Consider the following 27,682-nt stretch of genomic DNA (forward strand, 5'->3'; position numbering starts at 1 on the left):
TTTTTTCTTATATTATTATTATTATTAATACTTTATTTGTTTTTTTTTTAAAACCATAACATTTGGTAGTAGTAATTACTTATAATCTATGTTAGTAACTTAAAAAATCTAACATATAACTATCATTATATACATTTTATACCATTACATATTTATTTTTTTATATTTTTTATTATACGCTGGTAACCTCGAAGGGTTATGCCAGTTCAACCGAGCAAGTGATCTCACGGGACTCTCGACGTTGCTAACACTAACCCTATCAAAAGCAGTGCTTTGCAGGATCTACCGCGGGAACGGAAACGCGACACACTGAAAACATTCAGCGAGACAATCAGTGGGCTATGTCTGACGGTTAATTTTCGGGTTCGACGAGAATGGTGACCGGTACTTGAGGTAGGTACCTAAAAGCACCGATAGTGGGTCGGGAGGATCCGAAATGACGTGTTTAGGGCAACGGCGACTATTTATAGTTCAGTCCGCAGGATCGAGTATGTAGTTGCCGTCGGCCACGATAATTAGGCTATTGTGTAATTTAAGCCGCACTCACTAAGCAAAAAGTTGCTATTTGGGATCATTGCCGCTGTAGACAAACGAACACAGGTACTGTCTCCAGTCGACCATAAACTATACAATAAAGGGCACAGTCAATCCATGCGTAAAAAGTTTACGTCATCTCTGTCAAGTCTGAAAGAACATAAGTCTAGCGAATGCGCCTACTTCAGGCTAATAACAAGTACCCCCTTTAACCCCTGTTGTCTCAACGTGATACTGAATTACTTATGCTTGGACGTTCCTTGCTACATGTTAACTCATAGATACTTCTCCGCAAGGAGTGTGGAATAAAACAACTGATTACTCTCGGTACATAATTTATTAATGGATATGTACAAAGACAAAAGATTTTTAGGACAAATAAAAATTTGGCAATAACTCTCAACAATAGCAATAATATTAATTAATAATAAAGTAGGGTGTCGTTCAAAAGCATGCAAAATATCAACAACAACAATATTATCACTTAAAATACTTAAATTTATGAGTCAGACTAATGTACTTCTAAAATACCACGTAATGCGACGTCACCAATACACTGTTTCATTTTAATATCCACACTATCTCGAAGAAAAAAAACTTGGTTCGTTATAATTATTTTCTCCTCTGATATTTGATGAGTAGTAAAATCGAACGTCGGAGAAATCTTTACTTTTTAATTCAATTATGGCAATAGACTTTATCCGCCAAAACTTAACATCAATGTATTTATTGTATCCAATCGAGTGGCGTCAGGATAAAAATCGATAATTCACGTTTTGACTTCTTTTAATGGTAATCGGTCGTTTTCATACACATCTATAGCCAATTATGATTAAAACAAAAACCTTTAAGGCTGCTTTAATAATCTTTTGAACAAACTGATCCGAAAATAAATAGATAAGATAGTGTACCAAAATCAGGCAAATATGGAAGCGATTTTAGATATTGCATTTATAATTATTTTTTTGTTTAGAATCATTTATTTTAACTGTGTTAAATTGTGTTTGCTTTATCACAGTTGCAATATTTCAAAATTAAAGAACTGAACTGAAGGTAGTCGCATCAGCATCTTCCTTTTAAAATTTAGGTATCGTTGTCTTGAATGTTAATAGTAATTATTAAATGTTTCATTCGTAATAATTGACTTTTATTTTTCATATAAACCCAATTCGATAATGTGTTGTCTGATGACATAAAACGCCAACTGTGGATATTATTAGTCTGTGCAGTGGTGACGTCATAATACAGTAGCTCGTAAAAGATAAATCCATAAATACAAAACAAAATTGGCGAAGACATTTAATCCGAATCCCGTTTCACAAACGAATCTAAAAAATAATATTAACAAAATTACTAGAACCTAAATAAATTAGTTTTATTTTATTTTAAAAAATTACTTCATTACCGACGTTACAACCAAGTACCGTAACAATTTTAATATCATATCGATATAACTTTTAAGAAGGCATCTCATACACGTAAAACAAATAAAATCAATAAATAAAGCGGTCGTTGAACCGCTTACCCTCAATCGTTTTTGAAAAGTTACTTCTTTTAATATGAGAATAAAATTTGATTTAAACACATACAGCACTTATAAAATAAATCGCAATTTATCACACATTTACAACGTATCCAATATCCGTAGCATCTACCAGCGAAAAACTACTAAGGTACTAATTATTGCTGTAAAATTTTCATCTACATTTAATATTATTTATAAATAACCCCGAAAGAAAGGCTAGTGCTCTCGAACGAAGATAAAAGTCCATACGATACGATATATACACGCTGGTGCAACAATGTTTTTTTTAAAACAATTTAACAAAATGCAAACAATTTACTTGATCTTTCCACGAACGATACTTTAAATTCTTAAATATTTTTTATTCTGCCTCTGTTTTGATGTTAGGAGCAGATGTTAACTCGAAACTATATAGTGCCAATTAAGAATTAAAAAATTACAAAATTTTCAGCCTAAATTTGGCAACACTGAAACATCACCAACAATGTTGCCAACTTGAAACATTTACTAAAGTGTATTTTTCCACTTCTCATAAAGACATTGGTTCCACCCTGAACCTGTTTTGTATCATCAGCGTTTTAGAATACAATATACCATTAATAATTGAAAGTTAATTATGTTATGTAACGTAAGCCCGTCCAGCGTTAAACACTTCTGTAGCTAATGTTACATTGATGGACTTTCCTCCTCGCTACTGTTTACCTAATAGAAACTATTACGAGTAAGATGGAAGACGCTCCTAAATACAGCAAAAACTTTAATTAGCAATCAAATTATTTTTAACATCACTTATAATCTAATTATCTATGCTTCAATTATAGCATTCGATTGAAATATATGTAAAACAAATTTATTTATGTTATTCGCTTTTATAATATTATAAATATCTTTTTTTTTTTGGCACTCAATATTAACTGTCTAGACTATAACAGCTAAAATTAATTAGAAACGTGGCTGTTCGTAAATAACTAACGTTAGGCAACGTTGTACATTTTCATTGCGAAGCTTTTTAATATATTATTTTATATTTCCATGAGAACATTATATTAATTTTTTTTTTATAAACGTGCTCGCTAAAGGAATTTCATTTCCACTAATAAATAATATTGCTCAGAAATCAGTCATTATACTTCAGTCTAGTTAAAACCTACGGCGTAAATTTAAATATTCTCACGACCAAACATTAAATTGTTCTAAAGAAAGCCGTATTTTAATATTATTATACTAGTATATTATTACGGCAACGCACGCGCCATTAAACACACGATATCATGGGTCTATTTTGTTTTCGTACAATACCTATATATTTTTTTCCATCGACATTGCAAATACATTCAATCAATTGTGTTCTTTTCGAGTAGTGAAATGAAGATAACACAAACGTAATTAATGTTATGTACTTTATTCTACTTGGTGTAATTTTTTTTCAAGGCTTTTTTTAAAGTGAACATCGAATTAACTGTAAATAGATTGCTTGAAATGTACTTTATCGAAAGCTATAAGTAGGCACTTGAGAGAACATTTGAATATTTTTTTACTAGAATTTGTACAAGTACTTTCTTGGAAATGGAAAGTTGCTAAATTTCTGAAGCATTTGTTATTTGACTAAAACGAACCACGAGTGATAGAGATATTTTACTATTAATTTATCGTCGCTAAGCACCCGAACCTAGTGATGTGCTGATTAATATACCAGAAGCCGTGTCAGCTCCGCTGTATATTATACCATTATTATGTTTGTTGATTCTTAGAAGATCACAAATTCATGAACACAAAACATTTACTTGCTTATGGCTAAATTTATTTACTCGCTAATAAAATACGTCATATCACCTCGAAATAAAAGTAAATACGTAGAATACAATATGTTAAACGCTTGAATCGCCCCTGTATAAGGTTTTTTTTTGTATATTGTGTAAATATTTTTTGCGTGCAGATCACATTTATTTTTAAGCTATACGTTACGTTATTGCTTATATGCTTAGTTTAGAATAATTTAATAAATTATCGTTGAAATCAATTCTTATAAACAATAATGCTTAAAATGTATCCGAAACCGAGCATTGAATAAATAAATAAAATTTATATTATTGAACTTAAAACGCTAAATACCACGTTTTAGGGTTAGTCAATTTGCACAGCAGTAAACGTTTAACTGGCAACAAACCGCAAAGAACGCACCAAAACGTGGCAACACTTTTTTTAAATACTTAAAATCGTAAATATTATTTTATCTGTATTATTATGATTGATTTGACTATTCGTAAACGGTAAGAACCTAAATGCGTGTGAAAAGAGAACTAATTAACTATTTTCATTTAGATTTATTTTTTAATAGATATATTTCATATTAAGTAGTATCACATCTATCACTAGTAGTCACTACTATCTCGTAAAAGTGTAATTATTCTAGACATCCGTATTCTGTTCGAAATCGCCGAATAAGTACGGAAGGATTTCGATTCTTCCCGGACATTCAGCGACTGTTTTTAGTAACGACACACAATGTCGAAACAACAAAAATAATAATGATTACTCCATCAAATGTGATGTTTTACTCAGTTGGAAATCATATTTCGAACATAAAGATATATACAGCGTGTTACAAAATAACTCGTAAAAATTTTAATTAATTATCAAAGCCTAAATTTTTGTCAACCCTAGTAAGCTGTCATGTCAGGGAACTAGATTTAACAGAAAAGCCTACGTGTGTACCTATTTTACCTAATAATTGTGTACCTACTTTAAGTTTTTCTATTTTTCATTCGTAAATGCTTGATACCTCAATACAAGGATGTCATTATACTCAAGCACTGGCTTCAAAAAATGTCAAGTTCGAAAAAAAAAATGTCCATTTCAAATCTTCTGATCGATATCGTACAACTGTTTCAAGTGGAAATGTAGGTACATTCTGCGTAGTTTACTATTTAATTTTACTGAAATAGGGTTTGCACATCAGTGAAAAAAATAATATTTTTTAAATTTTTTTGGGCTATGATATTACGGTTATAGCGTTACTACGGTTTTTAAATATTATGAATAGACTCGATAAAAGGCTCCATTTAACCTCCTTACGGCTTTACGGGTAGTTTTGTAGCACCCTGTATATAATGAAACATCATTTAGCACAACTGTCCGAAATACATATATATTGATTATAATATATAATATATTGATTATAATACCAGTTGCGTGCGTGCAATCGAAACAAATAAAAACAGATTGTCTTTATTGGACTAGATAATGGTAATCATATATTCCGTTGCGACAACAGACGCCGAGTTCAGATATTATTTTTCGACTAACGTTCTAAGAACTAACACGCTAACAGTGAACCACCTCAGCGAGAGCTTTGCTCCGTTTCGAGAAAATTCTAAAAGACGAAGATAAAATATAATATATATTATTATAGTATTTTTCACTTACAAAATAAACCGATCGCGTACGTAGCTTACATCGGCCCGAACACGCACGAGCCAATATTTAATAATTTGTTTAAAAAATAGATGAAACACAAGAATAGTCTTTGTCGCAAAACAAATTGATATAACACGTAGACTACAGGACGTCGTCGCCCGCGGACAACACCAACGGCGTCGTAAAACAGAACCTCGCACGCTAAACGTGGTGGGTTGCATTGCATCACTACGCAACTCGCGTCTACGGCAATAAACTATAAAACCATCCCGAAGCAACCGTAGACGCGTGCTGTGTGTGGGTGACGCACTGAGAAACAGGACATTGACAAACTTACTACATTAAAGGAACTGTCATTAGTTTAAAGACAAAACGTTCTTAAATGAAAAAAAAAAAAAAACCGGAAATGATTCCAAAATGGCTCCAAATACAATCATTAGATACTGCTCTTGCTACGGTCAGTGTTAGCCAGTTAACACCTCTGGTTTGAGTTCCGAGAGCTCACACACTAGGGTAACGCTGGCCATCAGCGCAAAAGTAGCCTAAGCTGACCATAATTAGTATGTAGTTTTGAATTTACTTTTACACTGCTTAGCAGGCAAAAACAATGTTTACAAAGTCATCTGTTATCTATGGCTGAAACTAAGGATAGGGTGGTTTTGCATAAAAATTATTATGTTTTAAATATATTGCAATTTAAATAAGCAATATGAAAAATTGTGGGTTAAGCCACTTTTGCGCTGACAGCCTTAATTATATCAGGGCTATCAGTATAGGTAAGAAAACAAAATTACATGTAGATTTGAGAGAATCTATGTTCATCTGTAAATTAAGGACAGTTCCAACTTGTCAAGAACCCCAGTTTCTAATAAGAACAAGGGTGGAGGATGATCGAGAGTGGCTGGCGACGCGGGCGCAGACAGTCGGAGGTAGGCTGCACTAGCGGGGGGGCGGGGGGCGCTAGCTGGGCGCGAGGGCCGGGGAGGGGGGCAGGCCGGCGAGGTGCAGCAGCGCCTCCGCCGTGCGCCGCTCCTCGCCCCCCCCGCCGCTGTACGAGTGCTCGTCGCGCGTGCACCGCGAGATCACCAGCGACGCGGCCGGCGGCAACTGCCGTCGGAACAAATACGGAGCTGAGCACACAGCGGGCTCGGAACGTGACACTTCCAATTGTAAGCTCGCGAGATAGAAAACAGAACGTTTAGAGTGAAAGAGAAGAATGTATGGGTAAAAAACGGACGGTTGAGATTGTAACGATGGCGATTGGGCATTATAAAGGTGAACAACTACGGCGTGAGCTAAAATAAGTTACTTTTCCAAAATGCTGTGTTATTTTACTTCGAGCTACTCCCACATATATTCTCCACAGTTTGGCTCTTTTTTATTGGTACTAAAATTTGATTTTAATTGGAGCTCTTTCATTACTTAGATAAGTGAACGATCTCACGGGCGTATTGTGTCCGCAATGGAGGTGTCACGATCCTGCCCATTTTTACCATAAAGCAATTATGGTTACCATTTAGAAAGACGTTACAGCCGTCGTACTATACAACGTATAGGTAGGTACTACCACCCTGATTATTTCTGCCGTGAGGCAATATTACAGTCGTTATAACCATACCGAGACCTTCATTTTTATTACACGATGTTATTCCTTCACCGTGGAAGTCAATCGTGAACATTTGTTGAGTACGTATTTCATTAGAAAAATTGGTACCCGCCTGAGATTCGAACACCGGTGCATCGCTCAACACGAATGCACCGGACGTCTTATCCATTAGGCCACGACGACTTAAAACGACCGAATTTAATAAGAGCGTATTAAAAATACAAAGGCGCGTTCAGGGTTACCTGTTCGAGTACCGAGGGTCCGTACTTCATGGCGAGCACGGTGGCGGCGGCCAGGTACTCGTCGGCCCCGGGCTCCGCCGCCAGCCGCCGCGCCAGGTACGGGAACAGCGTCGGGTCCGGCGAGTTCTTGCCGCCGCTCGGCTCGGCCGCGCCCGCCGGGGTCGGAGCCGGCTGACGACCGAACGCCTGTCGGGGGGAAACCAGAGACACAAAAATAAATCCACATGCTTTTGTATTAAAGCTTAAATTAATCTAACAATAGATGGCGTTGTAAAAATAAAAATAAAATGTTTTTTTTTACTGGTGTTTAGGACCTCTTGTGAGTCCGCACGGGTACGTACCACCTGGTGTTAAGCGGTTACTGGAGCCCATAGACATCTACAACGCAAGTGCCGCCACCCACCCTGAGACATGAGTTCTAAGGTCTTAGTATAGTTGCAACAGCTGCCCTACCCTTCAAACCGAAACGCATTACTGCTTCACGGCAGAAATAGGCGGAGTGGTGGTACCTACCCGCGCGGACTCACAAGAGGTCTTACCACCAGTAATTACACAGATTATAATTTTGCGGATGTCGAACCGCGTGTCAGTACCAATCGATGAAGTTAATCTTCATAATTTGTTTGAGATATCCATACTTAATATGTAGGAAATAGAGATATATTATCGACAGACCTGTATTAAGGAAGCGCGGTGCTGGGGGTCGACCGTCCACAGCGATCCTTTCCCGAGACCCGGCGCTGCTGCCACCTGAATAATATTCTATTTAACACTTAGTTAAAACATTAAGACGGAGCATTTGCATTGGGATTTTGCAGAAATTATCATGTAATTATACCTACTATTTACATTTCTTTATTTTCTCGATGACAGTTCTAATTCGATAGTTGTAGTGTTGTGACCGAAATAAGTAATGATATCGATCGCATATATTTATTATAAAGTATAATTTGACAAAAGAGCAAAAAATTTTCGATCAACGCGAGTCTTCAATCTTAAGTCTTACGGTACGCGCTGTTGACTAACAATCGAAGAGTCTGCATATAAAAATTTCATTTGCAATTAATGATAGACTTTGACGATCACTGGACTAATAAACTGGCAAATAGAATATTTAAATAATGTGAAATTTATAACAGCATTTTTAATATACAAAAAATAAAATAAAAAAGTTCGTAACGCAATTTATGAACGACCCATTAGGTTTAAGCGACGTTTAATCTTTGTAATTAAAGGCGCGTTTTAATTGGTCTTGGCATCAACAATTCGATGTTTTTAGTTGAAATTCAATTAAGTTTACTCCAAGTGAAACAGCTGAAGATGTTTTTTGTTATGATATCTTTTCCAAATTTTAAGATTTAAATGGCTCGCTTAACACGTTGACTGCCACGTAAGGCTGCCTGTCTACCAAAGCAGAGCAATGGAGTGAGGCGGAGCGGAGTCGCGTACTATGTTTGTCCACCGGCGCGGAGCGAGATAGTAATGCGGAGCAGAGTTTAGTACCTACGCGACGAGTCAGTTCCCACTGCGCCCGCGCCCGCACTCGCTTCCCCGCTCCGCTGCCTCGCTCCGCTTATCGGTTTTGTATGAATTTTTAAACTAATTCAAAAGTCCCTGTCCACTAAAGAGGAGCGGAGATTTTCTGCAATCTTATCCGGTGGACAGGCAGCCTCAGTCACCGGTGCCCTACGCGGCGCACTGAAGTCATTATGTCCATTTCTGTTACCAAGGCACCTGGATTCCCTAACTTTGCCTTGTTGTTTGTTAATGTATGTTTTAGCCTTTTAGGTCTCTTAGAAATAGATTTATTCTCATTATCTCCGGATTCGACTTTCTCAGAGCCTACTACATATTTCGGCGCCTTAGTATGAAAATCGAAGAGAGAAATCAACATAATTACTTCTTTTTTTTTCTACCTATGCTGATAGCCTTGAGAGGCTATTTCAGCTTCGCCCCAACATGTAGGTGAGCTCATGGGTCTCAAACCGGAGTGTTGCTAGCACTGGCCCTAGCAAGAGCAGTGTTTCGCAGAATCTACCACCGGATCGAAATCGCGACCCACTGAGAAGATCCGGCGAGAAACTCAGTGGGCTGTGTCTATGGGTTAATTCGCTCGTCGAGTCCTTCGTTGCAAGCGACGGGTTCGACGAGGTCGGTGACCGGTGCTTGTGGTACCTAAAAACACCGTTAATGGATCGGGAGGATCCGTAATGACGTGTTTTGGGCGACATCGACTATTTACCATTCGGTCTACAGCGCATCGGGCATGTAATTTCCAGCGGCCACGACAAGAGGGTTCTCATGTCGTGCCGCCTTCTCAAAGTGAAACGCCGCTTACTTCAGTGCGCCGCGTAGGGCACCTGTGACTTATACATGGCAGTCAACGTGTTAAAACAAATAGGCTTTCAATCCTCGATTGCAATGTTAACCTTGCTACTGCTACTAACCTTGTGGAAACATTTATTCAGCGACAAATTGTGTCGCACGCTGTTCTTCCAGCCCTGGGGAGCGTGCTTGAAGTACGGGAAGTGCTTGATGATCCACGCGTAGATCTCCTTGACGGGCAGGGCCCGCGCGGGCGCCGCCTCGATCGCCATGAATATGAGGCACGAGAACGAATACGGGGGCTTCGTGTGCGTGACCGCCGGGGGCGAGGGGGGAGCCTTTACCGGAGTACGCGGGGGCGAGGGGGGCCGAACTACGGGCGGTGGAGTTTTCGATTCTGTCTGTCGAGGAAATAAAGCTTATTAAAAAAAGAAAACTGGAAAACAAACAAAAACGTTATCTTTTCGAAAATCATGAGAAATTGCGTTCGTGAGTTAATAAATTAGTTTCTTTTACCTATTCTATTAGCCTCTAGGGGTCATACTAGATCCGCAGGATTAGTAGATGAGCTCACGGGGCTCTAACCTGACGACGTTGCTAACACTAACCCTAGCAAGAGCACTATCACAATCTATCACCGGATCGAAACGCAATCGACTCAAAAGATCCGGCGAGAGTCTCAGTGGGTTATGTCTGTAGTCTGTAGGTTAAATTACTTGCAGTACTCAAAGACAGAATACAGTAGTGCAATGTGTTCTTCCGACGTAAGGTACAAGTTTTCTTTTCCTACCTATTCTACTGACCTCGAGGGGGCATGCTAGATTCACCGAACGAGTAAGTGAGCTCACAGGGCTCTAACCTAACGACGATGCTAACACTAGCCCTAGCAAGAGCAGTGCTTCGCAGTATCTACCACCGGATCGGAACTGCGACCCACTGAGAAGATCCAACGAGTGGGCTGTCTGTGGGTGTACAAGTCAAATGACTTTAATTGGTCGAAGCCACTACACAGCTGTGTAAATAAACATTAAAACTTACACTATTATAAAGTGTTACTAAAGTGTATCCGTGCATCGTAAAAGTACCCGGATAGATTATGGTGTGCTACACGTAAAATGTGGTTCAATATTATTACAATTTACAGTAGGTCACGTTGAATAAGGTCGATTCGGGTTATAGGTCGAAAATGAGTAGGCAAAGGGCTTAAATGTATAAAATACCATAGACGAGTTTTTTTTTTTTCTAAAAAAATTTAGGATTTCAATTATGGTTATTCATTATTGCCTAGTACGCGTTTCCGGTGCTCACGACACGGTAGTTTATCTTAGCTAGAGAACGAAATGAAGTGACTGAATATTTGTAATTTTTTTTGTCTATCTATTGCTAGTACTCTCGAGAGGTTATGTTTGCTTCACCGAACGTATATTAACTATGAATTAGTACTTTTGTTAGTGTTAAAGATAGGCGAAGACCGTGAGCCATACTTGCATAATTTGTTTAGTTAAAATTGTTACTAGGTGCATATGTTAGTCGCACGCCATCATTGGTTCGCATCGCACCTGTGCTATATAGAAATCTGTTTGTTAATTATACCTTATTAAACCTAATAAAAGTCTTGAATAAACGTTCGTCTGTGTTTCGATTCACTTCTCAATAGTTAGCGAATCTATGAAAGTTTAACAAAACAAACTTAGAGGGCTCTTTGTTAAATTATAAAACAAATATAACGACTGAAGTAAATACTAAAAAAAAAAAAACCGCATGTCCGCCAACCATGTCTCAACGCCTGAGGTAAATTTCACGTTAAAATTTTTTTGGCTAATACTTTTTGTCATGCCCAATTGCCCAATTGCTAAGCGAAAGCAATCTCTGTATTTATACGCACAGAGTTCCGTATATTAACTACGAGGACCGTCTCGCGTCGCTTTTCGGCGTGAACGTCGTCAATTGAACACCATGGCCCCTGACACGATTACAAAACTCGAGTCGAGCCACTAATTTCAGTACACTGATTCCTCAATTTATTTGAGTTTATTTTGCGTCGAGACTTTTTTAAATTCTTGAATTATCTCAATTATCTTGTGATATTTAGGTAGTTCGCGGCAGAAATGAGTAATGAGCTCTTTTTTTCCCCTACCTATGCTGATAGCCTTGAGAGGCTATTTCAGCTTCTCCTTGACGTGTAGGTGAGCTCACGGGGCTTAAACCGGGAGTGTTGCTAACACTGGCCCTAGCTAGCAGTGCTTCGTAGAATTTATCACCGGATCGGAACGCGACCCACAGAGAAGATCCGGCGAGAAACTCAGTGGGCTACGGCGGCTCTGTTTACCAACATTAGCATCATAGCAGGATTTTTTCAGAGAATAAGGTATTTAAAAGGAATGTTTAACGACATATGGACGTGCGGTCTATGTAGGTAAGATCGAATAATTGACTTACTAATTTTATATAACTATATACATATTTATTGTATTCTCTTCGATTTTCGCGAGTCGTATGTACAATTGAAACTACTTTTTACGGTTTAATGTCGCCTTTTATATTATTATTGTCCTTCAATTATTTTCAACGTTTCGAATAATTTACAGTTTTCGTGGTCACGGAGGACTCTTTGTATTTATTTTTTTTGCTTAAATGTGTGGAGGAGCTCACAACCCACCTGGTGTTAAGTGGTTACTGGAGCCCATAGACATCTACAACGTAAATGCGCCACACACCTTGAAATATTTATTGTCTATGATATCTTGTGTGTCTGCCTATCAGTGTATTCACGAATTGACGTCATATTATGACATGATTAAAAGTGGTCCGTTACATATACAAAAAAACATTCGACTGTTTTTTAATGAAGTCTAATTATTTACACGTATAAAAAAAACACGCGTTTTATTCCTAATAGAATTAATATAAATCCAAATCTTAGGTAAGTAAGTAGAAATGTTTTTAAAATTGATTGAAAGCGCATCGCATCGTTTTCGGTTAGGAGAATGAGCGTGTAAGAAACAACGATTTGTCAATATTTCGGACCTTAAACCTGCAAAGCAATTTCATTCAACTTATCCTCGTGAGTTTCAACAAATCAATGTAGTAAGTACTCAATAGAGTAACAATACAACTTAAATACACACAATAGAGCATAAAACCGGGGAATAGTAATAATTTCGTTGCTTCACAAAAAAAATTTATTGCTTAGTTGGATGGACAAGCTCACAACCCACCTGGTGTTAAGTGGTTACTGGAGCTCATAGACATCTACGACGTATATGCGCCACCCACCTTGAGATATAAGTTCTAAGGTCTCAGTATAGTCACAACGGCTGCCCCAGCCTTCAAACCGAAACGCATTACTGCTTCACGGCAGAAACAGGGAGGGTGGTGGTACCTACCCGCGCGGACTCACAAGAGATCCTACCACCAGTAATATTATTTTTATTTATTATTTATTTACCTTTAGAATGATTTGACTTCCCATCGTTTTCGTGTCTTCAATGTCGCTTTTTGTTAAGTTTATACCTGTAACATAGTTTTTACACATTATGCTTACATTCAAAAGTTTAATTACATTAGATCTACTGTATAATAATTTCGTAATATAAATTATAAGAACACGAAGAGACGTTTCAAAGTTACCGATTTGTGACCTTAAGCTTTTTTTTTTCGTTTCATACCAAGATTAGATTATCTAGTGATTTCCAAGGCTGAGATGTTTAAACAATCGAATGTACGGAATCGATGGAAAAATACGATTTTCGATTTAAAATACGATCGAATACGATTTATATCGCTCCTTGAGTGCACAATAATTTTTTTGCGATTTTTCTGAATCGATTAATTCGCCCGTCGTGATCCAACTTCCATTGTTTTGGTCGTCTACAAATCGCGAACTTTTATTTTAATCCATGAGAGGATTAGCTTAGCAGGGCACGTTTTGCTTGTGTTTCGAGTATAATTCATGAGGTGAAGTATTTGCTAAATATCGGTCAATAGACAATGATAGTCGTCGTGGCCTAACGGATAAGACGTCCGGTGCATTCGAGTTGAAGCGATGCACCGGTGTTCGAATCCCGCAGGCGGGTACCAATTTTTCTAATGAAATACGTACTCAACTAATGTTCACGATTGACTTCCACGGTGAAGGAATAACATCATGTAATAAAAATGAAACCCGCAAAATTATAATTTGCGTAATTACTGGTGGTAGGACCTCTTGTGAGTCCGCGCGGGTGGGTACCACCACCCTGCCTATTTCTGCCGTGAAGGAGTAATGCGTTTCGGTTTGAAGGGTGGGGCAGCCGTTGTAACTATACTTGAGGCCTTAGAACTTGTATCTCAAGGTGGGTGGCGCATTAACGTTGTGGATGTCTATGGGCTCCAGTAACCACTTAATACCAGGTGGGCTGTGAGATCGTCCACCCATCTAAGCAATAAAAAAAAATAAAAAAATAGTAGTGCGAGGTACTTTGGAACGGTGATGGCCACGCATCTTTTTCTAAGAAGTATTTTGTTACTTGTGTTCAAATAGTTTGAAGCCTAGTGAGACTTCGACTAAATGTCTCAATGTGAGGTCGATCACATCGTGAAGTCTATGGGCTCCGGTACTCATTTAACGCTAGTACAGCGATTAGCTCATCTATAAGTCTATAAACATAAGACAGATATGGTAACTTTAGAAAAGAAAAGATATATAATTGTGATACTGTGTTGCCAACTATGAAAAGAGACATTGATCTCATTAAAAACAGTATAGTATTGGTTTATTTAGATTTCATTTTTTAGGGAAAATGAACCGAATCTTGTTACCTCTGAGAAGGTTCTTGTCTTGTAGCCAGCTGAGGCTGGTGAGATCGTCGTCGTTGTCCGCTGGAGGCAAGTTACCGGCATTCCCTCCACATGCAACCCTATCACAATACAGTTTAGAAATATAACAATACATTTAATTTAAGAAACGAGTATATAAGGTGGAGTGCGACAGTAGTGACGGAGAAAATACTGGAAAGTACTGGAAAATACTAAATGGGCACATGCCCATACTACAATAACCTTCCGCTCTTTATTTTCTATATGCGAAGAGAGGTTGATTATGTGGCCCAAAAGACCCTAGGTATGAAAGTGGACGGTAATATGATGATGGGCCGTGTTAAAAAGACTGGGATGGACTTTGGGAAAGAGGATATTCGTGAGGGTGTGAGAACGATGACTTATGATTAGCCTGAATAGAAAAAGAGGACATGCTGCGCTGACCCTACATAACGACAAGAAGAATAAAAAACATTTATATCTATAACAATACGTTTGTAACGAGTGTGGTACGTAAGTCTTTTTTTTGAAGGCACATTTGCTCGTGTATCTCGTGCTCTAGAAAGAGACAATCGAGTTAACTGCGCATTGTCTCTTTCTTACTCTGCCCATGATGAGTTTCCAGTACCGCTCTCCACCCATATAGTAAAAATTCTGAAAATACGTTTTAACATTCTGCCCAGCGACGGTGCACATCGAATGACCGCAACTATACCACGCGCGATAATGCCTCATGGACGAGAACCGGGATGTTTCCGAGATATCGTTGTGGTGTTGTCGGTCAGCCGAAAAACATCACGCTGGATTTACACGCTAGTCGAGACACCACGAGGCAGGCCGAGGATGCGTACGTACACGGCACCCTAGTCTCGTCACGTGGCTTCGTTCGGTCTCGAAAGCATGTCGGTTTTTTACGCTCGAGTCAAAGGTTCTCGAGGAGTCTCGCGATGAAAACGAGAACGCGCCTGTACACACTAGTTCGTTTATTTGTCCGCCAACTGCGTCAGTTTCTTCTAGGTCCATCGCAACGGGCATACGAACTTACGAAGTTCAATTAATACAACGAGTGTGTATGTGAGATGCTTAACGACAAAGGGAAGCTTCCGGCAAGCGGGTGATATTGCTCGGTAGACCGACGGTCCGAATGAGCTTATCTTGAAAATGTCGTAAGCGAGATTCAAGCATCTGTCAAAGCTTTGCATGAGGGCTATCGCCACATGTTTATGGTGTGGTCTCGTGTCGAGCCTTTACGCGACTAGAGCAGACGAGAGGACATGAGAGCACGATACGAGCGTGTACAGCCGGCATCACGTCATACATTTCTGCTTGCCCGGTTACCGGACGAGTGGCGTTAAACTTGGTTAAGCCCGTTCAATGACTAGAGCATTATGTAATAATCGCCGCGTACTTCACTTGACATTGAGTGTGCTCAGAACATGTGGATATCTATACTAATCTATACTAATATTATAAAGAGGAAAGATTTGTTTGTTTGTTTGTATTGAATATGCTCCGAAACTACAGAACCGATTTGAAAAATTCTTTCACTGTTTGGAAGCTACACTATTCCCGAGTGACATAGGCTGTAATATTTTAAAAAAAAAATTAAGGATCCTTACTAAAATTCCAATAATGTAACCCACGGTGTAAAAAAATACCTTAAAATATTCTCTACATCGCGTGCCCTGCGAAAACTATTGATGAAAGAATAAAATAATGTACTACGACTTTGCAGAACACATTATTATTTACAAAAAGTATCGCGACAGCATATGTTTAACTATTATAGTTATGCCGCAATAAGTGTTCTTTATTTAAAAACATAAAACAACGTCAATAACGTTGAAATTTTTTTAAAGACCCGAGCGGAGCCGGCGCGGGCCACTAGTCACTAATAATTTTAGCTTTCAACATGAAGACGTCTTCAAAGTTACGCTAGTTAAAATGGACGGCCAAAAGTAAATTTTTTAGTATCATAACATCCGTTTTTATCTATCTATTGTCTTCTATATTAAATTTGGCGTCTTAGTATGGAATAGGACATAATATATCTATTAGGATATGTACTTTAGTACGCGCGTCTTCGTTAATCCCTGAATTCCCCTCAAGCGGAACGGCTTAGCCTGAAATCGCGGCTGGCATTACAGCTCTCACTAACCCACTACAACGGTTCGTAGGTCTTTGAAAGTATGTAGTTGCCGTTTTATAATACTGGCCATTTGAAATGTAATTTCTGTATGGCTGGCAATCAATTCGAAAAACATATGAATTTTAATTTAAGAATGTGAAGCTCTATTTTCAAATTCAGTCGTTTGTTTACTGATCAGTGTTTTGTTTTCAGTACATTTGCGTTTTCAGCACGTTAATATAGACACGATAAAAACACGAGTTCTATCGCGGTGGCAATACCACATAAACGGCTCACAACGTTAATGACGTGAATATAGGGAACACTATAGGTACTCGTATAGGAACGGACGACTCGTTATTGGTTTGAATGCTTCCGACATGGAATTTTTTATCTAAAAACTGAGTTCCGTGGTCGCCCGTAAACTAAAGTCAACAACGACGAATTAAAGACTGAAGTGAAGCTACTGATAACTATCTCTATTTAAAAAAAGAGAGAGAGAGAGAGAGAGAGAATACACTTTATTGCACACCAAAACACAATTTACATTCAAAAAACAGTAAAAAAGCAGATACATCTGTACAATAGGCGGTCTTATCGCTAAAAGCGATCTCTTCCAGACAACCGTTTAATTTACAGAAATCCTGGAAAAAATATAAAATATAGTAGATATGTTGCGGTGTACTAAAGACAATACATTATTATAGAAAATATATAATACATACAATAAACAGATATATACCGTTTACATATAATATGAAATATATAGCCAGAAGTATAGAAAATATAGAATATAGAAAAGAAGCTTTTAACAATAACATCAAAACAATATTGGTCCATTTGATGCCTCACGAACTGAACGATCGCGTTATGGTATGCCTAGCGTTGCTTAACAGACACAGAAACGAAGCGATTTTGAACCGTATTGTCTGGCACTGAAAAATGGATTTTCGATAATCATTAGCGGTCATCGTGTTGTTTAGATCCTAGTTCAGCACCTAAGCAATGTGCCAAACGAAAAATAACCCCTAGAAAGTCATGGCCACAGTTTGGTATTCTAGTATCGGTATAATTTATTAAAGCCGTTTATTAATTTATAAAATCATAATATAAAAAAATAACTTGAATAATTGGCTAATTTTTGGCTAAAACATTCCTAGACTTAAATAAAAATTTAATTCGTAACAGTACGAATCAACGGGGCTGTACCGGTAACATTTAATCCAAGCAATCGACCATAAAGCTGCTTTCAGACTACGCCATAATATAATAGCATATAGTACTTAGCTCACAGCACAACAATATCGCGCACCATACATTGTTATAGACACGTTCACATTGTACCTACTGTACTATATATTATTGGCTTAGTATACAACGCACGATAACTTACTATGCTATACTATATGGCACTATAGTATAGCGTAGTCTGAAAACAGCTTAATGCATCTATAGTTCAGTTGTATCACGTAGAATGAGGTTGCGTTATTAATATCAGTTAAACTAATAATAATAACGTAATGAGCAGTCTCTATTACATTTTCTAAAACAAAAACAAAATCTTAAACATCGCTCTAGATTCCTTATCGTTATCACGTGTGTACTGTTCCCGATTCTTAGCATCTCTAATTTAAAATAAATTTTTAAGTGCACGTGTACCGAACAATGCAAAGATGTAGTTTCAAATGAGCAAATGCAAACATTTGATTTATATAGTTGTTTTTTGGCACTTTAGGTAAAGTTTCGTGGGTATTATAATTAACTTATTTTCCCACCTATGCTGATAGGCTAGAGAGGCTATTTCAGCTTCTCCTTGATGTGTAGGCGAGCTCACGGTGCTCAACCCGAGAGTGTTGCTAACACTGGCCCTAGCAAGAGCAGTGTTTTGAGCAGTGAATCTACCACCGAATCGGAAACGCGACCCACCGAGAAGATCTGGCGAGAAACTCAGTAGGGTTTTAAATATAATTAACGGTTGACAAGTGGCGCTTGTATACTAATCGCAAATCAATTATGGCTGAAATCAGGTCAGCCTCGTTCCTGACTATCGCACATTATAACAGAGCAATAACATAAAAAAGCAACAAATACACATTAAAACAATTGAAATCTTTATTTTAAGATATTATTATACTCCAAAATAATCACAGACAAACGTGGCCATGTAACTGTGGTCCATAATAGCGATAAAAAATTTTATGTAACGGAGACGATATGTTTCGAGGTGAATCCAAAATCAGGTCGATAGACTGAAAGGATTATTTTCTTTATCTAAAAGAACAGTACATTTCGCGTGGTTACGCACGTTCATCAATCAACGACAACTTCAACTAAAACAGATAGCTGCAGTAAATATATGTAAGTACATTTCGCTAGGTTAGTGGGTAAAAACGTATTGCTCGATAAAAATAATACAGTTGCTCGGTTGATAAAACAATAAAACGTTGATTAAGAAACTGCTGTGTAATATGCCAGTATTGCTAGCGTAGTCGAAACATTCGACGACTATTATCGAAGTAAACGATACATGTATTTATCATTCCTACCTTTCGTAACGCGATGTGTTTATTACACAACACCTATCACTGCCGTGTCCGAGTCAAAAGTTACTTTATCGATGTTTTCAAATGTCAACCACTTGTAATATGGCAATAAAGGGACTGTTTTTTTTTTAATTGCTTCCGTTATAACACATAATGTATTTATCTCGTAAAATAACGATTCGTAATTACGCGCTGTGAACAGTTATATAAATAAACGCTAGGTTATATGTTGATACAGCATATTAAGTAACTTGGTTTTAGCCGCGACTCCGTCCGCGTGGAAATTAGTTACTTTGGCATACCGCTAAATTTTACCCCCACTTCATTTATGTAGAAAGTGAAAATATTTTTGAATTATAGAATGTTAAGGAGCTATTTAAACCCCTATTTTTGAAACATTCTTTATTGGTGCTCCACTTGTATTGGCCTTACCGTGATGTTATATAGCCTATAGCCTTCCTCAATAAATGGGTTATCTAACACTGAAAGAATTTTTCAAATCGGACCAGTAGTTCCTGAGATTAGCGCGTTGAAACAAACAAACTCTTCAGCTTTATAATATTAGTATAGATGGTGTAATTCGAGAATCAAGTACACAGAAATGAAGTAAACATAACACGTTTGAAGGTAGCACCTCCAGTCTATTAACCCTTTGACTGCCATTAGTAGGTCACCGGTTACCTACGTGGCGCACTGAAGTATTAAGTAATTATTTCGATTTCAGTGTGCTTATTTCTAGTTTGTTAACGCTCTCGATAGCGTAAAAGTTAACTCAAATTTGTATGGAGTTGGATCGTTTGCCTACGTTTGCCGCTGTGGACGCTGCTCCAACTGCATGACACCTTAAAATACTAAAACGTATATTAAAAACAAAAGTAGGCAACGTTAGGCATTCCAGACGCTTAGTAACAGAAATCGACATAATTACTTCAGTGCGCCGGTGACCTATATGTCAGTCAAAGGGTTAATAACGGCCGTGAACACATATCGTCTAACGTCTGTTCGCATTAAAAGTGTACAATTTCCAAAAATATTCGAAATTGAGTTAATATGCGGAATCATTTGGTATCGCCAGTATTTTTGTCATAAACACTGGCAAAAGAGCGTAGTTTAGTTTTAGTTTTTATTTATTTATTTACATATCTTTTGACAACCATTAACAAAATTAATACGTAATTTTAACTTACGTTAAAAGACGTAACTGGTAAAAAAAAAAAAAAAACGAATGTTGCAAAGATGATTAATATTAAAAATATGATTATACAGTTTTAATGCGAGAAGACGATATTATTATATTAAAAACAAAAGTAGGCAAAGTTAGACAATCCAGACGCTTAGTACCAGAAATCGACATAATTACTTCAGCGCTGCAGTGCATATTACTGGTCGAAGGACCTCTTGTGAGTCCGCACAGGTAGGTACCACCACCCTGCCTATTTCTGCCGTGAAGCAGTAATGCGTTTCAGTTTGAAGGGCAGGGCAGCCGTTGTAACTATACTGAGACCTTAGAACTGATATCTCAAAGTGAGTGGCGCATTTATGTCGTAGACGTGCCGCGTAGGGCGCCGGTGACATACATGGCAGTCAAAGGGTTAATAGCGGTCGTAAATACGTCATGTTGTCTGTAAACTCACGCGGGTTGCGATGTTTCCATGTCCGAGTCATCGGAAGCGCCCTCGATGTCGTCGAAGTTGTCGATGACCCGCCCGGAGACCTCGAGGCGCCTGAGCGAGCGGCCGCTGGAGGCGACGTGCCTCGCGATCTGTCTGATGAGCCGGCGGGGCAGCGGCAGTGACGCGCGAACGCCTCGGGCCGGCGACCCGCCACGTTCGCCGCGCATTGGCGCCATCTGATTCGCATAAATACACGACTATTATAAACCGCACCCACTTCGATAAAGCGGCACGACACGAGAACCCTCTCATCGTGGCCGCCGGTAACTACATTCCCGATCCTGCGGACAGAATGGAAAGCAGTCGACGTCGCCCCAAACATGTCATTTCCGATCCTCCCGATCCACTAACCGTGTTTTTAGGTACCTCAAGCACCGGTCATAGTCTCGTCGAACCCGTCGCTTGCGACGAAGGGCTCGACGCAAAAATAAACCCACAGACAAAGCCCACTGAGTTTCTCGCCGGATCTTCTCAGCGGGTCGCGTTTCCGATCCGGTGGTAGATTCTGCGAAGCACGGCTCTTGCTAGGGTTCATGTTAGCAACGTCGTCAGGTTTGAGCCCCGTGAGCTCACCTACTAGTTAAGGTTACGCTGAAATAGTCTCTCAAGGCTCTCAGATTAGGTAGAAAAAAAACTGCAACGGCACAAGAGCCTTGATCTGTTATTCTGCTTAAAAACTGAAGACCGAAGATATGTTTTTATTTATTCGCATAATCGTTAGTTTTTTTTATTTTGTTATTGCTTAGATTGGTGGACGAGCTCACAGCCCGCCTGATGTTAAGCGGTTACTGGAGCCCATAGAAATCTACAACGTAAGTGCGCTACCCATCTCGAGATATAAGTTTTAAGGTCTCAGTATAGTTACAACGGCTGCCCCACTCTTCAAACCGAAACGCATTATTGGTTCACGGCAGAAATAGGAGGGGTACTTACCTCTGCGGACTCACAAGAGGTTGTTACATTTTTTTTATTGCCCTAGCAGGCAGACGAGCATACGGGCCACCTGATGTTAAGTGGTTACCATCGCTCATGGACGTCAGCAATGTCAGGGGCAGAGCCAAGCCGCTGCCTACCAATTACATACAAATACATATATGTAATTATATTTCCGATTGGCTATTAAATTATAATACATATCTATACTCTCTATGTATAAATCTAGTGGTTTTTGCGGATGTTCCGTTATAACGACTGAACCATCCATCCGATTGACTTGATACTTGGTATTTATGTAGAAAATGCATGTACTTAATGGATAGGCTAATATTTATATGAGTGTTGGACTCCCTACACCAGTTGCGGGGGCATTAATGATGAGAATCTTTGTGGGGATGAGAAATAATAATGTTAATTTTAAATGCCCAGCGAAGCGGACGGCTACAGCTAGTTATACTATAAATACAGCTTTTTTTTTTTTTTTCGGGCCGGGGCCGAACCTCCTACGAGGTCCCCGCGCCTAGGGGGCGCGCGGGGTATGTGAGACTCAACGATCTGCAGGTGTTGAGAGCAGATCGCGGGCCCAAGGATTTTAGGGCCCACCCACTAAACGACTCCCCTGCACTCTTACACCCGACGTCCGATCTCCGTCCGGGGTCAGGACCCGTTCAGAGTAGGGGGGTTCCCGCGGTCAACACTACAACCAGACACGCGGCGCCACCCCGAGGACGCCCGACCGACGGGTCGTCGAGGCGATAGTCGACGACCAACGACGTCGGTCTCCGCGGTACGGCGGCCCTACCAGGCCGCCCGGGCGGTGCCGCTGGTGTTCCGGGATACCCCGCTGGGCCAGAACCAGCCTGCCGGGTCGGAACGCGATACACCGCCGACCGGGTTGCTCTTCAACAGTATGTTCGGCGACGACAGCGACGACGAAAATGCGGACCGCATCGCAGTCCGCAGCCGCCGACGCGCCGTCCCGTCCTCCTGGTGCCAGCGCGCTAGAGTGACGGTAGCGTGCGGCGCAGCCTCAACCCCGTTAGGTCGCCCCGTGACCATCACCGGGAGGAGACTGCCTCCTCATAGGGGCTGGAGCTGGACAAACGCCCTCCTCCGAACCCCGGCTCGACGGCGGCGGCACGGCGCCGAGAGGGAAGAAGAGCTCTCCCTCTCCCGTTCCGCCGCCTCCTTCTGCGAGATGGTGGACTCGCAGAAGTCGAGCATCGCCTGCCAGGACTCGTCGCTGCCGAGCATCGTAGCCACGACGGTCGGAAGCGACAAGTCCGGTCCTATTTTTGCAACGAAGACGCGGCGCTGCTCCGCGAAAGCGGTGCAGTACGCGAGCGTGTGCTCCACCGTGTCCTCGTTGCAGCCACTGCAGTGGTGGCACTTCGGCGTCGGCTCCCTCCGGGCGACGAGGTGCAGGTAGCGACCGAAACAGCCGTGTCCCGTGAGCACCTGTGTCGCTCGGAAGGTGAGACGTCCTCGGTCGCGATTCACCCATTCCGAGAGGACCGGGCGGATCGCCTCGACGGTCCGTCGCCCGTAGGCGGGGTCCGCCAGGCGGCGAGACCACGCCTCGAGCACGGCACGCCGAGATTGAAGCTTCCGCGCTCGAACTTCCGCCGCGCCGGGACGCGGCTCCCCTCTGGAGCGGAGATCGCATCGCCACGCGTAATCCGCAGCGAGCGCCTCCGCTTCCAGGTCCCAGGGAGGCGTCCCAGCTAGCACGCACGCCGCCTCAAACGAGACGGTGCGGTATCCACGAACCGCCCTGACCGCAATCGCGCGCTGCGGCCGTCGCAACGCCGCAACGTTGTCGCGGGTCAGGGCGTGGCACCACACGGGAGCCCCGTACAGTGCCATCGACCGCACCACCCCCGTGTAGAGGCGGCGCACCACCAAGTCAGGCCCCCCGACGTTCGGCAACAGCCGACTCAGCGAGCCGGCAGCCGCCATCAGTCGGGGACCTAATCTTTCAAAGTGAGCGCGGAAGCTCCAACGACCGTCCAGTACGAGACCGAGGTACCGCAACCCGGTTGCCTCGATCTCGACGCGAACGCCTCCGATCACGAGGTGGCCCCCCTGAGGCGGCGCTCTCCGGGCCCTGTGAAACAACAGGGCCTGGGATTTATCGAGCGCCACCTCCAGACCCAGCCTTCGGATCCTGCCGATGACGAAGGCCACCCCCGCGCAGGAAAGACGGGCAGACTCTCGCAAGTCCCTCCCCCGGGCCACGACCAAAGTGTCGTCTGCGTAACAAACTACGCTCAGACCCGGAAGAGGAGCACTTAGGGCGCTACGCAGGACCCAGTCGTAGGCGATGTTCCACAAGAGAGGGTCAAGGACCGACCCCTGTGGAACACCGCGCTGGACGGGGAAGCGGAGCACCGCCCCACCGTGCCCGGTGCACACGACCGACCTGTCCTCGAGGTAGGACCCGATCAGCCGACGGAGATACGCAGGGACGCCGTGATACTCCAGCGCCCCTGCGATCACCGACCAGGGCAAGGTGTTGAACGCGTTGGCGATGTCAAGGGACACCGCCAGTGCAACCCCGCCCTGGCCGACAGCCTCATCAGAGAGGGCACGCACGCGCATCACCGCGTCGATGGTCGAGCGGCCCTCCCTGAATCCGAACTGCTCCGCTGACAGATCGGGACCCACCCCCGTCAGATGCTGGACGATGCGGGCGGCCACCACCCGCTCGAGCAATTTTCCAGCCTCGTCCAGCAGCACGATGGGACGATATCCCGCAGGTGAGTCCGCGGGGCGTCCCTCCTTCCTTAGCAGAACAAGTCTGCCCGTACTATAAATACAGCTAACTTAAGTTCGTTAAGGTTCAAATTGGGTGGCTGTATATCCCGCATACTGCGATCATCCAACGGTATTTCCTGAAGAATGCATTGCAGGTCCACGCGGGCAGGTACCTTCTCCCTGCCTATTTTTAAGGGGAACCAATTATGCGTTTTAGTTCTAAGCACGGAACAACCATTATGCATTACAATTGAGATTTAGATTTCACGTCTCAGGGTTTGATTGTTAATTTCCAACGTCGAAAGAATAAATAACTTGATATCTTTGGTAGGCAGCGGCTTGGTTCTGCCCCTGGCATTGCTGAAGTCCATGGGCGACGGTAACCACTCACCATCAGGTGGGCCGTATGCTCGTCTGGCTACAAGGGCAATAAAAATAAATAAAAAAGAAAATACCACTAAACAATGAATAACACCGTCTGGGTTTCTCGGTCACGTAATGATTAAGTAAGATGTAGTAATCTATGGGCGATTAGCTTGAATATAGACTATACCTAAATTATAGAATACAAAGCATCAAAACCCCGATTTATTGGAACGAAGTTCCTTACGGCAGGCTTGGAGGGGATATGGATTTTGCTGCGCGACCGAACTGAGAAAAATGTGATAGTAAAACCGTAAGAAAAAATCCGTGGAAAAAAGTGCGTGGAATAAAACCGTTAAATGAGACGGGATTTTGCTGCGCGACCGAACTGAAAAAAATGTGATAGTAAAACCGTAAGAAAAAATCCGTGGAAAAAAACCGTTAAATGAGACGTGCGCAGGCGCGACAGTCGTATACACAAGCGAGTAGTGTATAATACCTTTCTCTTTCTCCCTCTTTCTTTTCGTTCTCTCATCCCTTCTCTCTCTATTTTGTAATTATTTCTATTTCTATGTAATTTTATGTTGTCAAACAAAAATAAAGGGACATATTTTGTTATTTTAATTGATAATTTGAATTAGTATTTTTTTATTTTACGTAATTTATTATTTCCTAAAATACTGAATTTCCTAAATACTTTCCCGTACTTAAATAAAAACTAATCAGGAAAATTTAAGAGAAAAACCAAGAAAACCTACATAAAATTGAGCACAATTTCTTTTTTTGCAAATTGTGTCGATTCTACATTAGCTGAAGGAACTTCGTTCCTACCTGGTGTCCCACGACACCACATTTTAGTTTTTTATTGAGCTTTCCATTGACAAACAAATCATTTTATATCGTTTGTCCAACAAATGCAAGAACAGAATGCATTGCGATTTACATTTGTACCTAGGTTAATCATATCACTTTAGTTTTTCAGGTCGATATAACCTACTTCGAATTGAAACTATTATCTCTTTTTTTTATTTAATGAATTAAGGCACATAACATGTTTCGTAGAACTTCTAAGTGTATTATAATAATATGTACATCCAAAATATTCTTTTAATTTTATTCTTTCTCGGGAAATTAAAAAGATAGATAACACACGTATAGTAGGTACGTGAACGAAAAACTTTATTTAATTTCGATGTGCACAATCTGATTTTAAAAATTAAATAAAAATGGCATTTAAAATATTGTCGATTAGGATGAATAGTGTGGTATAGTTTTACTTGGTGGATAAAGCAATTTTGATTGATATTTATACTAACTGTAAATGTTAGTTTTATTCGTTAATAAATTCTGGTATTGGAGTGCTTGGGAAACTCACATTAAATTGTGTTAACTATGTATTATATTAAAATATGTGGGTACTTAAAGGTTAAGAATAAATAGACAAACAACTTCAATGAGATCGATCGGATTGATGTCTCAAGTCTTACATAAACAATAGCATAGTCAATATACACACACAAAAGACAATATCGCCACCCTTATTAAAATTTATAACAATAATTATGAAGCTTTTATTTTTAACCTTCGCCAATAATAATAAACAGTTTTATATTTTTAGTGTGATCAGAATAAAATTATTTTTGAATACTGTTAGTTTGTTAATAGTTATCTGCGGTGCAAGATTCGCCTCTGGCGATAAAAATCTCGTCATATGTTCTCCTATTGTTTCTATTTTTTTATTGTTGTTCTCGACCAAAGATTTCCCGCCACCTTTGTTATGAAATTACACCATCTCTATAGTGGTTTGTCTAGTTTACGCTTTTGTTCTAGGGGTATTCAATTGATTACAGTTTGAGCTCATTTATTAGCTTCCAAGCTCTGAAAATGTCCTGCCCATTTAAATTTTAGTTTTAGAATATATTTTATGACATCTCTTACTCTAATTCTCTTTCCGGTAACCAGATTACCGACTCGCATCTTATACCCTTTTTACGAAAATTGCGCGGACGGAGGAGTATGAAATTTTCCACACTTATAGAGAATATAGAGAAGAAGTGTACAATGCTAATTTTTTTTTAAATAATGCATAAATTAAATCAATAAAGAAAACATTACACACACTACATACCATGTATTTGACGCACACACGCATGCATACTATTCATTGTCAAACTTTTGTTCTTGACGTCTGTTGTCAAATTGAGAATAGATTAAATATTGTTTGTCTTTGTTAATATTTTTTATAGTGTAGTCTTGGCGAAATTTGTGATTATAGAAGTATGAAATACAATCATAATAGTGTACAAACTTACAATTCCAATTAATTATAGTCGAATTTCGACTACTGCGGGACCTCTAGTGTGTAATTAAATGATTAATTTGTTTATACCCGTTATTCTAGGAAAGTTTAAGCGTGATTAAACTGAATATGATATACGCGGCAAAAGTAATAATAATCTTCGTAATTTAATTTATCGCTGAGACGCGGTGACAAGATCACATAATATCGCTTCGGCCTTGGCATAGTAACAGACAACGAAACGAAATGTACGAAGTACGACCGTAGCGTCGCGTGGCGTCACCGTGCGCCACCGAACACACCGCTACATAGTAAATAACTCGCTTACGTTATCTAACGCGCGATTTTTCGAAGATGCTTAAAGCGTATTAGTTACGCTGTCCTTTTATGGTTCCGTAAGTGTATAACACCCGGTGGGCTGTGAGCGCGTCCACCTATCTGAGCAATAAAAAAATTAACTTACATTTTGAAATATACAATACCAACCTGCAGCTTGAAGTCTTTGCCATCAAGAAGGCTTTCAGTTTGAGCGTAGAA

General features: G+C 40.4%; 1 protein-coding gene across 1 annotated transcript in view; it reads right to left on the reverse strand.

The window, feature by feature from the left end:
* Positions 1-852: 852 nt before the first annotated feature.
* The window catches only part of LOC114253263 (forkhead box protein N3), a 31,470-nt gene continuing 4,640 nt past the window's right edge, over positions 853-27,682 (reverse strand). The window contains exons 2-8 of the mRNA XM_028188068.2: positions 20,752-20,966; positions 14,450-14,547; positions 13,098-13,162; positions 9,772-10,050; positions 8,000-8,074; positions 7,325-7,510; positions 853-6,583 (exon numbers count right to left, since the gene is read on the reverse strand). Coding sequence (XP_028043869.1) covers positions 6,437-6,583; positions 7,325-7,510; positions 8,000-8,074; positions 9,772-10,050; positions 13,098-13,162; positions 14,450-14,547; positions 20,752-20,966 — 1,065 coding nt within the window. The 3' untranslated portion in view covers positions 853-6,436. The remainder of the gene's footprint in view (positions 6,584-7,324; positions 7,511-7,999; positions 8,075-9,771; positions 10,051-13,097; positions 13,163-14,449; positions 14,548-20,751; positions 20,967-27,682) is intronic.

This window comes from Bombyx mandarina, chromosome 18, assembly GCF_030267445.1.
Source record: "Bombyx mandarina strain Sakado chromosome 18, ASM3026744v2".
Taxonomy (NCBI): Eukaryota; Metazoa; Arthropoda; class Insecta; order Lepidoptera; family Bombycidae; genus Bombyx; species Bombyx mandarina.